Source organism: Centroberyx affinis, unplaced genomic scaffold (assembly GCF_046629955.1).
Source record: "Centroberyx affinis isolate AG114_WGS23_722 - 3 ecotype Tasmania unplaced genomic scaffold, CSIRO-AGI_Caff_v1 ptg004178l_1, whole genome shotgun sequence".
Lineage (NCBI taxonomy): Eukaryota > Metazoa > Chordata > Actinopteri > Beryciformes > Berycidae > Centroberyx > Centroberyx affinis.
The window spans coordinates 97,303-113,079 of record NW_027281933.1 but is presented as its reverse complement, the minus strand read 5'-3'; the positions used below and the strand labels follow the sequence as shown (position 1 = coordinate 113,079).

Here is a 15,777-nt window from a genome sequence, read left to right as displayed (position 1 = left end):
GGTTGAGACAGTCAGATCCTGTGATGTGGTGGAGGGTATATACCGCTGAGCTGTGTCCAATCAAAGACTGTTACCATGCAGCCACATATATGCTACATACGTGCATCTATACATACAGTGTATATATACAAACACACTGTTTTAAAGCCATCATAATTTTAAAAAATGACTGTGTGCTTCTCTCTCTCTCTGACACACACACTTGCTCTCTCTCTCTATCTCACACACACACACACACACAAACACACAGTCACACTCTCACACACTTAATTTACTGTATGTATGTATATAATAGAGCCACACATTTATTCACAAACAGTGGGTGTGAGATTAAAAAATAAGAGAGATATAGAAGACTGGCCTGACAAATTAAAAATAAGAAGGGAAGGCAAAGAGAAAGTCGATTACAAATATATATATATATTTAAAATAAAAAATATTTATTGAGAAACAACATCCATTAACCTACTGAATAACTACTATTTGGTCAGATGTGATCCATTACTTCACAGTGTTCTCCCATATATACCAGTAAGCCACGCCCTCTCATTCGTTTGATTGACAGGCCTGGTCCCGAGACAGCAGGGTGGCTAGTCACGCTCTCGCCATGCAAATGAGCCGCGCTCGGGCCGGGCGGGTGCCCATGTGGACAAGCACCATGCCTTGTTGTTCTGAACGCTGATTGGCCCGCTGGCGCAGATCGGTTTTAATGCGCTGCGGGCCAACGGCTCGAACAGAAACCCGGAGGTCGGATCACACGAACGGGATCTTGCTCCGCGGATCCTTCGGAGCGCTGTGTATGTTTACACCGAGAGCCACTTTTGTCAGAGAAACGTTTAATCGGAAGAGACAACATCCCACATGTAGAAGGAAATGAAATACTTGAACTTGGGGGGATAACAGTTGCCTCCGCCACCGGGCCGGTACTCGCCCTGAAACCGTAGGCTGTCTCCGCGGTGGAAGACTCCGGTGTCCATGTTTTGCCGGAGGTTGTAGTAACAGGGCGGGGAGGAATCCGGGAGGGTGGGTCTTACCTAGAATACGACTCGCCTTGTTGTGTGTATTCCCGTGCTCGCATCGCCATCTTGTTGCAATCATCTTTTACGTATGCGAGGATCTACTTTCGGTTTGGTCTGATAAAAAAATCCCGTCTGTTTCGAGGAGAAACACGGGGACGAAAGGCTCGGGCGTGCGGAGTAATCGTGCACACGGTGCTTCCTGGAAGACTACCGCTCGGTCTTTTTCCTCCTTCCGTCCCGGGCCACCGGGTCGCCTACCGTGAGGGGTTACGCGCAATGAGCATCGATACTCTTTTGGAGGCGGCCAGATATCTGGAATGGCAAGCCCAGCAACAACAGATCACACGTGGTAAGTTGTGGCGAACAGCAACCGGGCGGAACGTGCGGTACATGACAGCGACTTGTAATACTGTCAGTTAAATCCTAAACTGCTGGTTCTGGGCGACCGTAGCCCGTTACTATCAGAGCTGGGCATGCATTTCAACTGACCCGCCTAGCTGGAGAACGGAAGCGAATGCAGTTTTCCGTCTGCTGCCCCTGTGCTCGGGATAAAAGACAAGTTATGCAAAGTAACGTCAATTCCCAGTCGGTTAACTGGACACTTTGTTTCCCTCAATGCGGAAATGGCCAAAGTTGTTTTTCCGAACTACTTTGCGCGCTCTCGATGTGTGTGTGTATGACCGAGTGACTCACTCTGTGTGTGTCCCTATCTCTCTCTGTGTGTGTGTGTGTGTGTGTGTGTGTGAGAGAGAGAGAGAAAGAGAGTCCTGTCAGACAACGGCGTGTTGCGCCTTGCTGCTCCCTATTTATTCTCGTTGTGAAGTAGCTGTTTAGTTACTACTTAATTGCATTGCACAAGTCCTAGCAGAAACAAAGGAACCGGTTAAGGTCTAATATCTCCAGGATGTACATTTGTGTTATAAAAGTGAATAATTTATTCTAAGGTTTCATTAAAAAAGCCCCTTTGGAATCGATTTGCCCCAGTTTTTGTCGTCGAGGGCCGGCAGGGCGGTGGCGAGGAGAGGCTTGCTCTTTACATAATGCCCTGACATTGCTCAGCTATCTTATGACACACTGGGGCGGGCCCCCGCGCGCTCGGTCGGTTTGTGTATATGCGCGTGTGTATGTACGCGCGCGAGTGTAGTTCTTTGGTCCCCTAATTATTAAAAACCTACGTGTTGTCAAGGGAACAAGAAAACCACCGCACCGACCCTGTTTACCCCCTCCACCCCCCAGCGCATAATCGACATGATGATCACTCCTTTTTTTTGTTTCTCCCCCCGATGACGTGTCAGACTAATCAACACCGCCCCCCCCCCCGCATACATACCGCGTGCTTGGACCCGCCCTCAACAACCACGTGCACACTGCCCCCCTCCTCCACGCTCTCCCCATTCAGCCTACTGACAGTGGCAGGTCACACACACAGAGAGAGGGAGGGGGGTAAGTAGGGCAACCTCCCCCTGCCCCCCCCCCTCTCTCTCCGCCTCCGTCAATGCAGAAGTTATGTAATTTACGTTTGCGTGCAGTTGCAATCTGGAGCATGGCTGAATAGTGTGCATGTATTAAGGACTGTACTCCAAGAAGAGGAAAACCAACCGTAATCCTCACAAATTCTCACAAAAAGGGGGAGTTACATGTACCGCCTTGCACTGCAGGCCTTGAGTAGATAAAAGGAGCGAGCACCAGAATAGTTGAGCAATAAGATATGAACTCCTAGCGAGGATTGCACAATGACTTGTTTCTAATTACATTGTTATTAACTTCCTCAATTAAAAATGGAGGAATATTGGCAATAAACATTTCATTTCATTTCCTACTGCTATTCGTGATCACAGTATTTAGCAGGACAGACAGGATAATGTTGCAGTCCTGCTCCTAGGTGAACCCGTTGCCCTGGATGAAAAGCAGTTATGTCATTAAGGGTGTGCCATCTCCTCCAGAAAAAGAAAATGTTACTTAACGTGGCACGCAGGCATGTTGTGTTGGCATGTTGTGTTTGATTTGTTTTATAATGGTAATGCCTGGGCTGTGTGTCGGCGTCGTGTGGGTTTGAGGAATCCCTGGGATCGTCTGTTTCTAGTGTTGCTATATCCATAGTAACTGAGGGCCCTTGAGATTTAGTTTGAGTGGTGATCCTGTCTGTCTGCTGTGCTGTGTAATAACTCACTCATATTCTTTAATGTGTGTGTGTGTGTGTGTGTGCCTGTGTGCAGTCAACACTAGGACAGCGTGGGGACACTTCCTGACCTGCAGTATGAATGTTTTTATGTTTGTTTCTTTATTTAGTGTCTAATGCCACCCGCTCATATGTTGTCATGGTGCCAATGCTAGTTGACCCAGCTGAGTGGCTCCTTGACAACCGGCCACTCCCATTCAGCAGGCCGTCCTGCCGTCGCCCAGGGGTGGAAGCATGCTTAACGTTGGAACAGTCCAATCAGAGGGCAGACGGAGGGGTGTTCTCTGCAGTGAGGAAGCAGATGCAGACACATTTTCTCTGGTCACGTCTCCCTCCGCGCTGTCTGCTTCCATGATGACGTCACTGTGTGTGTGTGTGTGTGTGTGTGTGTGTAGTGTTTCATTCCAAAATGAGATATCCACCATCTGAAAAAAGTGACACACACTCTGACAGAGTGATTGGTAAAACAAATTATGGTACTTCTTGAAGGCCAGAAGGAAACTTAAGTCCTTGGTTGATAAAATAACAGTTAAACAGTGTGTGGATTGTGAGTGGATTCTCTATATTTCATGTTGACTGAGGAACTTCAGGTAATGACACTTTTCCACAGTGGATGTATAACATTATGAAATTAAACCCTTCATAGACATTTTGTGTCTGTATGGCGTCTTTGCTATGTTTTCGTTTTACATTTGCACACGTGGGCTAACCACAGGAAATATTCAATCATATGTTTTTTGTGATTTACAGCTAAACTGAGGACAGATCGTCACATTTCTAACCTTCACATTTCTTCTTTCCTGTTTTTTGTCTCCACTCCCCTTATATCCACCCACATCCTCTGTTCTTCTGTCTTCCTTTTCTTTATCCCGTCTTTTCCTTCGGCCCACTCCTTTATATTTCTCTTTCCTCCTCTCTTCCTGCCCTGCCACAGAGGAGGAGCAGCGCAAAGAGAAGGTGCTCCTCAACAGGGAGGCGGAGTCAAGACGCGTGGAGGTTGTGACCTCATCGACCCAGCCAATCAGAGCCAACCACGTCACTTGGGGGGATGACGCTCACCGTCAACAGCTGCACCCCTCCCCCGCCCCTCCACCCCCCTCACTCCCACCTCCTCAAGTCCCTATCGCCGTCATCCCCATGGTCCCGGTTGTTACGGCGACGCCCTCGGTCCCGCCCCTCCCCCTCGCTACGCCAATTGCCGCCGCGGCGACGACGCTCAACAGCTCCCCGCCAGGCAAGACCGCTTCCTCCCCTCCACAGCAGCCAGCCGCCCGTCACCTGTTGTGCGCCCCCCAGATTAAGTTAGAGACCAGTCCACAGCAGGTTAGTGGACAGCCCAGCCAATCACAGCCTCAGGTTCAGATTCCATACCCGACCTCCATCAGCACTACTGGCTCTGGTTCCCAGCATGCACTGGTCCCTCAGCAATCTCCGCCCACATCTCAGCCGCGGCCTAATGGAGTGACCGTGGAGGACATGAGGGGAATGGATGGGAAGAGACGACCTGGAGGGTCAGTTTGTGTGTGTGTGTGTGTGTGTGTGTGTGTGTGTGTGTGTGTTTGTGTAAAAGTGACAAATTGGAGTGGCAATTGGTTTGCCTTTTGTATCTGATCACTTATTTTCTATGCTTTCAGAGCGGGGACCAGAGAGGTGCACAACAAACTGGAGAAGAACAGGTTGGTCACAATTTGTGAACTTGCAAATCGTTGCTGTCGGGTCAAAACCTCGCATCTCCAAAATGTAAACTTTTCAGGAAGAAAAACAGCCTTGTTTTTGGCTTGACCACCACGTATTTCTGAGTTTATCCAGTGGGGGTTTGAGAGGGTTTTATAAGCCCAAGGGTCACAGAATTTTCTCAACCCACAGAGAACCATGTAATCCTTCAAGTGAAGTGAAAACATGAAAATCACCAACATTGGAGTTACGAGGTTTTCACAGCGATATGATCATGGATAGCCTCTCAAGCAAATTATCGTCTTAATAATCAATAATGAATCTTTTCCAAGGCACCAATTAGCCAATAAGAACCTTATCCACGCTGACATAAAGTGTGCCTTTTCTCTTATTTCTGCCTCTCGGCCCTTCAGGCGAGCGCATTTGAAAGAGTGTTTTGAGACGCTGAAGAAGAATGTTCCAAACGTTGATGAAAAGAAAACCTCCAACCTGAGCGTTCTCCGCAGCGCCTTGCGTTACATACAGGTAGAGTCCCAAAACTTTCTCTCAGCTTTCCCTGAATTGGTGCTTTGATCCGACTCCTCTCTGCCTGACCACCAGGTATCCACTCACAGTATTAGCCTTTTACAATATTGTTAAGTCCAACACACCATGTTAGGCTGTACTAGCTTCTTGTTTTCATCTTTCTCTGGCCTCTCATTGATCAGTTCTGCAACCAGCAAACACAGGCTGTGTTGTTAAGCATAAAACAATTGTGTGCTGGCTAGTCTCTTGTGAGCATTTCAATCAAGAAAAATCAATCAAGAAGAAAATGCTGAATAAATCCAGTGTTTACCAGAGTCTATACAATGGAATGATCTTTTCTTTTTCCTGTAGCACTGCTTTGTTTTGAAAGAGCTTTTCTTGAGAACATTCATTTGCATTTAAGGCATTTAGCTCTTATTCTGTGGAAATGTTGTGCAACACCATCCTTTCAAGTAGCTGACTAATAGAGAGAGTACCAGCAATACCAAGAACTAAGCAACTAAAAAAGGATAAAGGGTTAACTCCTTGCAGAGATAGAAAAAGTTAGTAGTCAAGGTAAGTAGAGGAGTAATATTGCAGATAGGGGGGCAGTGGTGTGTGGGTTGTATAGCCTGAAGAGGTGAGATTTCAATCTACAAAGGTAGATGAGGGAGGAACTCTGATGGAAGTGAACAGTAGCCTGGAGGTAGATAGCAGTGGTTCCTTTTTGAAGCCTTGAAGCTGCAGGATTTTAAATTGCATGGCGCAAGCTGTGGGGAGTCAGCGGCAGGAGTTAGATTAGGCTGTGAGATGGGAGAATTTGTCAAAGATCAAAACACGTCGGGCCAGGATGTTGTGGTTGCAAGAGTCAAGTCTTGAGTCGACCTCCTGGGGCTGGACATGGTGCTGAGGGAGGAGGAATCTGCGCTGCACAGCCTGATTTTATACATTCAAAACTATCTTAAGGAAGACTAGTCATTCCAGTCACCAAAATTGATGTACAAGGGAATGTAGGTAGGGCTAGGGAATCATCGAAAAACAAAGTCATTAAGGAGAGCAGGAAGTGGAGGCAGAATGAACGGAAACTTTACAATACTGCTTTACAAAGGCAAACAGCAGGAACTACTTTTTGTATTTTGATAGTCAAATGTCAGGACGAGGGTTTAGAGTTAAAATCAACAGATATCATACTCATGAATGCTGCTAAATGACATGCATACAGTCCAGTAAGGAGATAAACTTTAGGAAAGTCTTGTTCTGCAGTTTCATGCAGTTGCGACTCTCTGGCTTTGTAGGGCAGAATACCCTATATCACTATCTACCTACCCACTATCACGTTAACATGTAGTGGGACTGGGAACATGGCCTTCTCTCTCTGTCTTTCTGTCACTGTCTCTCTGTCTCTCTCGCTCTGACGCTGCTCTGTGTGTGTGTGTGTGTGTGTGTGTGTGTGTGTGTGTATGTGGAATATAGAGTGGTTATAGATGCCTATAGGTTGTCACAGATGAACTGGTCACTTCTCTGTCTGTACCTCTGATCTGTGGATTAACCCATTTACAGCAGTTATATTAGATAGACAGGGAGGATTCTTTCCAATTTTATTTTTTTTGAGGATTTTGAAGGAATGCACCGTGCTTTTCCTGTTCTTGTTTTTTTTGTTTACCTGAGGGATGTAACAATATATTCAATGGTTCACCTTACTGGATTCCCTGTTTGACATTATCTCAATATTTTGAGCAAAATCTGAATCTGAACATAATCTGGACAAGTATGACTGAAAAAATCCCTTTATATTTCTGTGGGAAAACAAAAACACCTTTTTAAGACCTTTTTATTACCACTTCAAATAACATTTAAGACCAATTTCATCCCCAAATAAGTCTGAAGAGTCAAAGAAAAAAACAGTGTACATGTGCACCACCAGGGAAATGTCTCACTAGAAAAGTAACAGAGAAACAAAGAGAAACAGCTCCTTTTTAAAAAAAAAAATCTGAAACCATATTCAAGCTTCAAACAGAACATTTAACCAGATACCGGTGATTGGAGTTTTTTATTATGATGTTGTTCATGATGCAATGTGTTGCTAGTGTTACCTGTAAGGCAAGACTCTCTATACTGCAGACAGGCTTTGTCTTTGTTATCAGTTGTCTTATTGCTGTTTTCATCTTTAATTGGAAACCCAGAATGCTGCCACACAGCAGACTTACAACATGACAGAGCTTTCAGTTTCAGTTTTGCCAGAGTCCATCTTGTCTCCTCTGAGTTCAGCTGGGCTCACTGGAAGTGTGATGACCTAAGCTAAAACGTGCTTACCTTGCACTCTCTAGTGTTCAAACCATGCAAAAGAGAAAATACAGATTTGAATGCCATTTCTTAAATATTAGACTGCAGCTGAAATCACGAAATGTGTCACAAAATCTTGTGTCTCAAACTTGTTACATCCCTACTGATCACATGGACAGATAGACTTGTCCTGATCAATTGGAGATCAATACTGTAGAGGTCTGTTGGCCCACTGGCATTCTGCTCAAGGTTTGACTGATGGGTTTTCGATGGCCAATACCAATATTTTTATCAAAACTGCCAATCGCCGGTGTTTTGTGGCGAAGTATTCAGTGTTTCCCCAGAGAATTTTATTCTGGGCAGGGTGAACAAGTCTCTGAAACAGTATTTAGACCATTTGACACTAAAACTCAACATTGAAACCCAGACTAATGAAATTCTTTTAGGTGGGTTAGCAGCACCTTAAGGCAGAATGACCCACCTCACCTAGTCAATGGCAGGTAAACTCTGGTAATACTCTGGGAAAGACTTGAGGAAGACCAGTCTCAGTCGGAACGTTGTGCTCACAGCATCTAAGAATAGAAAAAGAAATCGTGCTTGTGAACACACAAGCAGTGTGCAGGAATTCTTTCCTTTTTTGTTTTCATCTTTACTACCCATGTGGATGTGTGTATGCTTCTTTGAGAAAGATAAACTCTGGAATACATTACTACCTTTTAAATGAAGAATTAGTTTGCAAAAAAACATCACTGAACACTTGAATTAAAACGTGCAAAGAAAATCAAACATCATTGCCAGTTTTAAAGCTGTGGTCATATTGGCAGTGGATCACATTGACTGGCTGATATCCAATATTTAATAATAATAATAATAACATTCTGCCTAATATTGGCAGAATATATTGGCAAGCCTAGTTCTGCGTACCCAGACTATTTGTAGCTATCAAAAAAATGCTGCCCATCTCGTTACTGTTTCGATTCTTGGTGTCGCTAAAGATTTCAAGGTAATGAAAAGCTTTAAAATATGTGATTCTTAGGATTGGATTTCATTTTTCCTTCATCCCCAAAGGGCGTTTCAATCGATACCCAACCCAAACTCTGTATCATTCTCCATACCCCCCCCCTTTCTTTTCCTCCCACCCTCTCTCTTCCAATCGCTCTTGTAAGTCTGCCCGTCTCCCTCCCTCTCCCTGAGCCATGTGAGATGTGAGCACATGGCTAGCGCGAGCCTCATGACGTCACCGCCGCCCGCCCGACCCCGCTCCGCTCTGCACCTCTTGCTCACAGAGAGAGAGAGAGAGAGAGACACACTGAGAGATACTGGGTGTGCTGTGTGTTCTCATTGAGTGTGCTCCTCTGGGCATGTGCAGCAGGTGATGCGTTTCCACGGCGACAACAGAGGAATAGATGCAGACCTTTAGCAGTGGCATCCTTATCTCTTTTTTTTTTCATTTACACTCCTTTTAACCTCCCTCTGCATCAGCCTTTTCTTCTGTTCATCCCCGTCTCTCTCTCTCTTTCTCTCTCTCTTTCTCTCTCTCTCTCTCTCGTCCTGTGTTTCCCGACTGTCTCTATCCTTTAGAACACTAGGTAACCATAGCAACAGGCGGCAGGTGGCCAGTGCACTGTAGGCAGCCTGTTCCTCCACGTTTGTCTGCATAGGAGTGTGTGTGTGCGTTGGGTGTGTGTGTGTGTGTGTGTGTGTGTCTGCGTGGTCTTTGCTCTGTCAGCGCACTGCATCCTTGTTTGGGAGGTGACATGCGGACAAAACCAATCAAATTCAGAATATATTGGTCTTATTTTTTAATTGTTATGGATGATGGAGCAGTGATGTGAGCTTTCAGGATTTAATTTTTTTTTTTTTATACATACCTTCCATTCATTGCTAATGGAGATTCCAGTTGTTGTAGCTTTTCTTCTTCTGCTTTGTCCTGATAACAACCTTTTGATGAAGACGACGGGTCCTCACATTTACATATTCTATTAAGGCTAAAGATGACACCTGTCAGGCCAGATGTACTGTAACACCTGAGTCATTTTCACCTTTTTCTATTAGAGAGTGAGTGTTGAAAGAGGAAGGGTAAATGAGACTTAGATGGAGCGGAGGAGGAGAAAAAAAATGGAGGGGGGAAGGGTGCCGAGGGAGCCATGGATAGGGGGGTGGAAGGAGACGGAGCAGGGGATGTAAGGGGAGGGGAAGGAATGGGGAGGGGAGGGAGGGGAGGGAGGGGGTTGGGAGTGAACCGAAGCACCCTACTGGCAAACGCCCAGTCACATCACTCCTTATATGTAATTACCCCTGTGCTTCACCCAATTAGATCGCGCCTTATGTTCTCCTACAAACTGCCGCTCAAGCAGCCAAATCCTTGTGGATGAGGTTGCCAAGGAAACGGCTATGGGTGGCAGCTGTTTCCTTGGTGATTTGCTGTGGGACTAGTGGTGTCTGGTTTTTTTTCGTCAAGACCTTGAAATTGTGTACATTCACGCACACACGTAGGTACACATGCGGCTGTTGTTCCTCTGTGGCTAGACAAACAGAAGAGAAAAGCTTTGTGTTTTGAAGAATATCCGACCGTCGGCTGCACTCAGCAGTGTCATGCTTTGTCTTGCTGAAGTAATGTATGAGAAGTTTATTCAGCACCTTCAGCAGCACAAGCACGATATGAACCAAAACAAACGGGAGGCACAGATTGGAGGGGAGGTGTTGAGCTGTTATGAGTGGGAAGAGTTCACTGCGTCTGACCTGGTAGTTGCTGTCAAAGACAACTCTGCGTTTGGAAGGGTGCGGAGAGGAAACTGGGCTCGCGTGTGGAGCCATCACGTGCCTGCGGAGAGTAAACAGCTTTGCTCACTGAACTGGGTGTCCTGTAGTAGGATCATGTGTCCCCATATGCTCATTTTCTGTCCTCTCTCCTCTTTCCCCCGCTGTTCTTTTCATCCTTCTCCTATTCTCTTCCTCGGCCTTACCTAAATGGCAGGAAACTAACTCTTCTTCTGCTCGGCCACAGAGGCTGCCGTGTCCCAAAATACGCTTTTTGGGACACTACAACGAACTGGCTGGACTTTTAGAATAGAACGGGCCCTCTGAATGATGGTTCCTGCAAAAAGTTGCTGGTAATGTAGTGAAACTAACCAAGCACAGCAAAAACTCATCAGCGTTTGACTGGTGGCTGGTGTGATTTCCCACTGTAAACCCTAAATCCGTTCCTTTTCCCTCCGTTTCCCCTCTCTCCCGGGTCTCCATCCTCTCCCCTCCCTCCCTCACCCACCCACCCATCTTCCTCTTGTACCTCTCCCTCCACCTCTCCCTCCCTCTCCTTCATTCCTCCCTCCCTAGTAATCTGTGTTAATGTCCTTAGCCTGCCGTTCTGTTTTGGTGTTCATCCGTCAGCTGACCCACACAGAAACTGGGTCACAGAGACCGAGTAGTTTGGCTGGGAAAGCTGTGCTCTCCCTCTATAAATCTCTCTCTGTTTGTTTGTTTCTTTCTCTTTCTGTTTCTCTTTATTCTGCGTTTCTCTCTCTCTTGCTTTCACTTGTCATTCATATACACACACATGCAGAATACTACTTAGTATAGTCCATGAGAAGGCTGTGCTAGGAATTGTAATTTCATTCATTCAGATCTTTCCCATACTGTAACGTTCACAGAGGCTACAGCAATCCAATGACATCAAAGTTGTGGGGACGTTTTGGACTTGTGTGATTGGTTGAAACAGAAGGCGGCAGAATGTTAACTCCCACTCTGACCCCGTTCTCTCTTGTAACATAAGCATGATACCCAGGAAATAGGAGGAGCTTAACTAAATGATACAGAAAGCAGTAGCGTGTGTATGCTTGTATTTACATGCATGCATTCTCGCTTGTGTGCATGTTTGTGTGTGAGAGAGGAGATTGGAACTGCATTTCAGCGAGAACTCTTGGTTGTGTTTCAGACTTGCGCAAGTTGGAAGAAGTGAGGGAGTGGCTAAGTGTGTTGATCTCAATTCCTTCTTCTGTTACAAGTCATTCTCTGAACTTGAGATTTTTCAAATAAGTTTATCATTCTGTCTCAGAGAATAATGACTCCTTAGTGAGTCATAAGTTCTGTATGTACACAAATGTGACCATGGTGTCAACTATGTACCATTCACCTTTGCTGATTATACATTGAATGTCTATGAGTAATGTGTGTACACGGTTAAGCGTGTTTTACGTGCTAGTGGTCCTCATCTAGACCATGTCTGTGTCCCCCTCCTCCCCCCCGGAAGACTCTGAAGCGTAAGGAGAAGGAGTACGAGCACGAGATGGAGCGTCTGGCCAGGGAAAAGATCGCTACGCAGCAGCGGCTGGCCGAGCTGAAGAACGAGCTGAGCCAGTGCATGGATGTCATGGAGATCGACAGGGTGCTCCGACAGACCATCCAGCCAGAAGATGACCAAGCCTCCACCTCCACCGCCTCAGGTACAATGACACACACAGACAGAGAGTAGCCAGTCCACTCACCTTTTTAGTAAATCTTTATTCTTTGTTCAGACAGTGGGAAAGTAGTGGGAGACAGAGGTGAGGAAGCTCTGGTTGGATTCAGTTCTAGGACAGTAGAGGCACTTAGAGGTCGGGGTTTAGCCTCTGGACTCTCTCTTGGCACAAACTTTACACTTTAGATGTATAGCTGATGTTCTTAACCAGAGAGACAGAAAACAGTACAGCAGAAAAAGCTCAAATTCTTAGATTTACAACATAAAAATATATGCACAGCACTGTTTACGGTATCATCTGATGACTAATAGTGTCTCCTCTGATCTGCAGAAGGGGAAGACAACTTCGAGCAGGACATGGACGAGGACGTCTCCGCTCCCCCTGCAGCCCCGTCTCTCCCCAAACCGGCACCGGCCATCTTGCAAGCCCAGCCGCTCCTCACCCCTCACTTGTCGATCCAGCACACAACTCTGCCTCTGTCTGGCGTCCTGACCACGCCCTCCCCCTCTGCTGCCCCTCCCCCTCAGGCCATAGCCCCCGCCCCGGCCCCCGGTCCGACTCCTGCCCAACCCGTTCATCCCCTCCAGGCCCCGGCTATGCAGGTCCAGCCCACCGTCATCGCTCACGCCGCCGTCTCCCACCCGTCAGTCATCCAGGCCGTCAATCACGGCCTGCCGGCCAATCACAAGCACCTGACGCACATCGCCCCCTCGCCCGGCCCCGTCTCCTCCGCCCCTCAGGCGATCGCAGCGGTCCCAGCCGCCGCCGCTCACCAGCCAATCACAGCCCAGCCCATCGGACACATTACCGTCCACCCGGTGGCACATCTGGGGGCTCCCCTCCCATCCCACCTCCCGGCCCTCTACCCCCAGGGGGTGTCCGTCTCCCAGCCCACCATGGTGGGCCACATCACTCACACCTTCACCCACCACACTCTGCCCCACGTCCAGGCTAACCCTCATGCTAACGGGGCCCATGTGAACGGTGCGGCCGTGGTGAGCCAGGGGGGCCCGTCCCTGGGGAAGCCCACAGCCGTGCTTGCCCCCCACCCTCAGCTGGTGGGACAGGCTGCCGTCCTCAACCCCGTCACCATGGTTACTGTCCCACCTTTTCCTGTCAGCACACTCAAACTGGCCTGAAAGAAGGAAAAATAAATAGATGGGATGGAAGGAAGGAGAGCGAGAAAAGACAGAAGTATTCATCCACAGAATCAGGGCTCGCCCAGTAAACCTTCTGGATCAGACCTTCACAGTCTCAAGTGAGAGTGGAGCATTTCTGACAGATGCATGGATTCAAATGAACAAAAAACATCAACTGTTTTATTGGTCAACCTGTGACTAATATCTTCGGGGATGTGTTGGGTCACAGTTCTATGTTAGTTTACCTGTTTCTAATGGTAGGGTTGAAATAACCTGAAAGAGTCAGTTGGTCAGGCCATTGTTTGTGAACATAGGACTGCATTGTTTGTCCCTGCTGCAAAGACAGGACCTCTGTCCTACCTTCCTTCCTTGCCTCCTCCTCTCCTTCCTTGCTTGCTTCCTTCTCTCCTTTCTTCCTTCCTTTCTTCCTTTCTCCCATCCTTCCTTCCTTCTTCCCATACAACCAGAAGCACTAACATAATAAGCTCAGCTCATACTCAGGCATCAAGGATTTACCTTAACTATTCATTCACTCATTTAGGAAAAAAAAGTATGAAAGAGTCATTTCAGATGAGACCACTGCAGCGGTGGTTTGTACTAGTTCTGTATTCAGGTATTCATATGATGTCATCTTGAAGGGCCAAGCTCGCAGTGTGGTGTTGGCGGAATGATGTCACTGAAGCATTTTAAGAAAAGGGGGAAGGCAGCTCAGTGGTCAGTGGGTTTCTTTAGTCATTCTGAAATGCAGCCAGACTCGGTATCATAATAAATCACACGATGCTTCTATCAAGTGTGAACCGGACCAGGGGCCACATTACAGAATCCTCTGCAAAACATGGCTAAAGCATTATATCACTAAAGAATCCAATTTGTCATTTTTACCCCCATGACAGCAGGTGCTCTAAGGATTTCAATGTCTGTTGGTGGGTTGCTCTGTTCACCACTTTGGGTCACGTGGGTTAAAGTGTGGCACAGGGAGTTAGATTGCAGACTCTCAATCGGGAAACCCGTGTTCAATTCCCAGCAGGGACGCTTCCACAAAATTCAATGTCGCGAGGCTGTTAGACTCTTAGTCTTGTTGTCATTAAAGAAGGACTGTAGTGACACAACAAAATGTTCCTGGTTTACTAGCTATTCAACATTGTCTATTTGGATAAATTTACAGCCCTAACCAAATCTGCCATGGCGGATTAAAGCCAATATGGCCATTAGGAATGAATGCAGCACTGTAACAATCCCTGTGGTTGGCTTTATGTACAGTTACATCTGATGAATGATACTGGCCTTGTGAAGAAGCCATGACTACAGCGTTCCCATATCAGTGTCACTGAAGCAATGTGGACTTTGCCTGTCAGTCATTGGACAGGAAGTTCCCTTCTAGATAACACCTAGGTAGGTTAGTCTAGGTAACTACAGATTTAAATGGTGAGCAACAAGTCTGATTAGAGCAGTCAGGATGTCCTAAAATAGAATGGCAAAGTTAGATGGGCAAACCAGATTGGTTCAGCGTTGGCCAGATGGGATTTTCCATATATTTTGAAGTTTGAGACAAGATTATATGTGCAGTCAGAGTTTAATCTTTAATGTTGTCCCTGATGCATGAAGACGACGCCCTCCAGTTTTGATGTCATTACCTGTCCCACAGTGCAAAGCTGTAGAATGGTGCTGTCCCTCTTGGCTAGTGGGCCGCAAGAATCGAACGTCATTCAAGACAGTATCCATGTTTGCATTTGGTCCATTGTGCTCTCTTCCAAGGGCTTTTGAAAGAATAGCAGTAATATTAGAAAAGGCTCTTGGATCTGTCTAATGCTGGCAGATCGCTACGATTGTGACTGTGCACACAGAGGACGGAGTTATAGATGAGACTAGACAAGCTGGTTTCTCTGGCTGTACGTTTAACTTTGTTTGATTTCTGACAACGGAAAGCATCCATTCACAGATTTATAGTGTCCACACTGGGGGATTTTTGGGCCAAGAGAGGAAACCAGCCGATGTCATTTCATAACTCCAGTGTCCACTTGTGCATCGCAATGGTCTGAAAGTTTAAGATTGTTCATCACCTAAGATCATCTCTTTAAACCGACCAAGGCCTGTTACAGAGTGTTTGGACAGTGGTCACCAGTGGTAAAGAGGGACACTCCATTATCTTACATACAATTTCTGACATCGAACAGTTCTTTGTCATGTTTCCATCCTTCCAGCACGTCGGTGTGTCCCTTATAACCACTGGTAACTACTCCAAACATTCAGTTACAGGCTTCTAGTCACTGTTGGGGAAGGGTGGGGGGGAGGATGGGGGTTGGGTTACCTTAACAGAGAGCAATTCAGGTTTTCATCCACTTCACTCTGATGCAATGGCTCCCTCTGCTGCCACATCCCAGACCTCATACTGCTATTACTCACACACAACACTTGGGGCACAATACAGAGTTCCTACACAGGTCTAGAGAATCTGGAAAAGTTCATTTCAATCATTTCAAGGTCTTGAGAAGTTTTGGGAAAAGCACAAAAAGCATCTTAAA

General features: G+C 46.6%; 1 protein-coding gene across 1 annotated transcript; it reads left to right on the top strand.

Annotated features, from left to right (window-relative positions):
* The first annotated feature begins 1,105 nt into the window (after positions 1 to 1,105).
* On the top strand, positions 1,106 to 15,513 carry mntb (MAX network transcriptional repressor b). The gene is made up of 6 exons (XM_071542760.1): positions 1,106 to 1,368; positions 4,133 to 4,709; positions 4,833 to 4,874; positions 5,286 to 5,397; positions 11,909 to 12,101; positions 12,447 to 15,513. The coding sequence occupies exons 1-6, from the start codon at positions 1,296 to 1,298 to the stop codon at positions 13,253 to 13,255; spliced, it is 1,806 nt and encodes a 601-aa protein (XP_071398861.1). The 5' UTR covers positions 1,106 to 1,295; the 3' UTR covers positions 13,256 to 15,513.
* Positions 15,514 to 15,777: the final 264 nt, after the last annotated feature.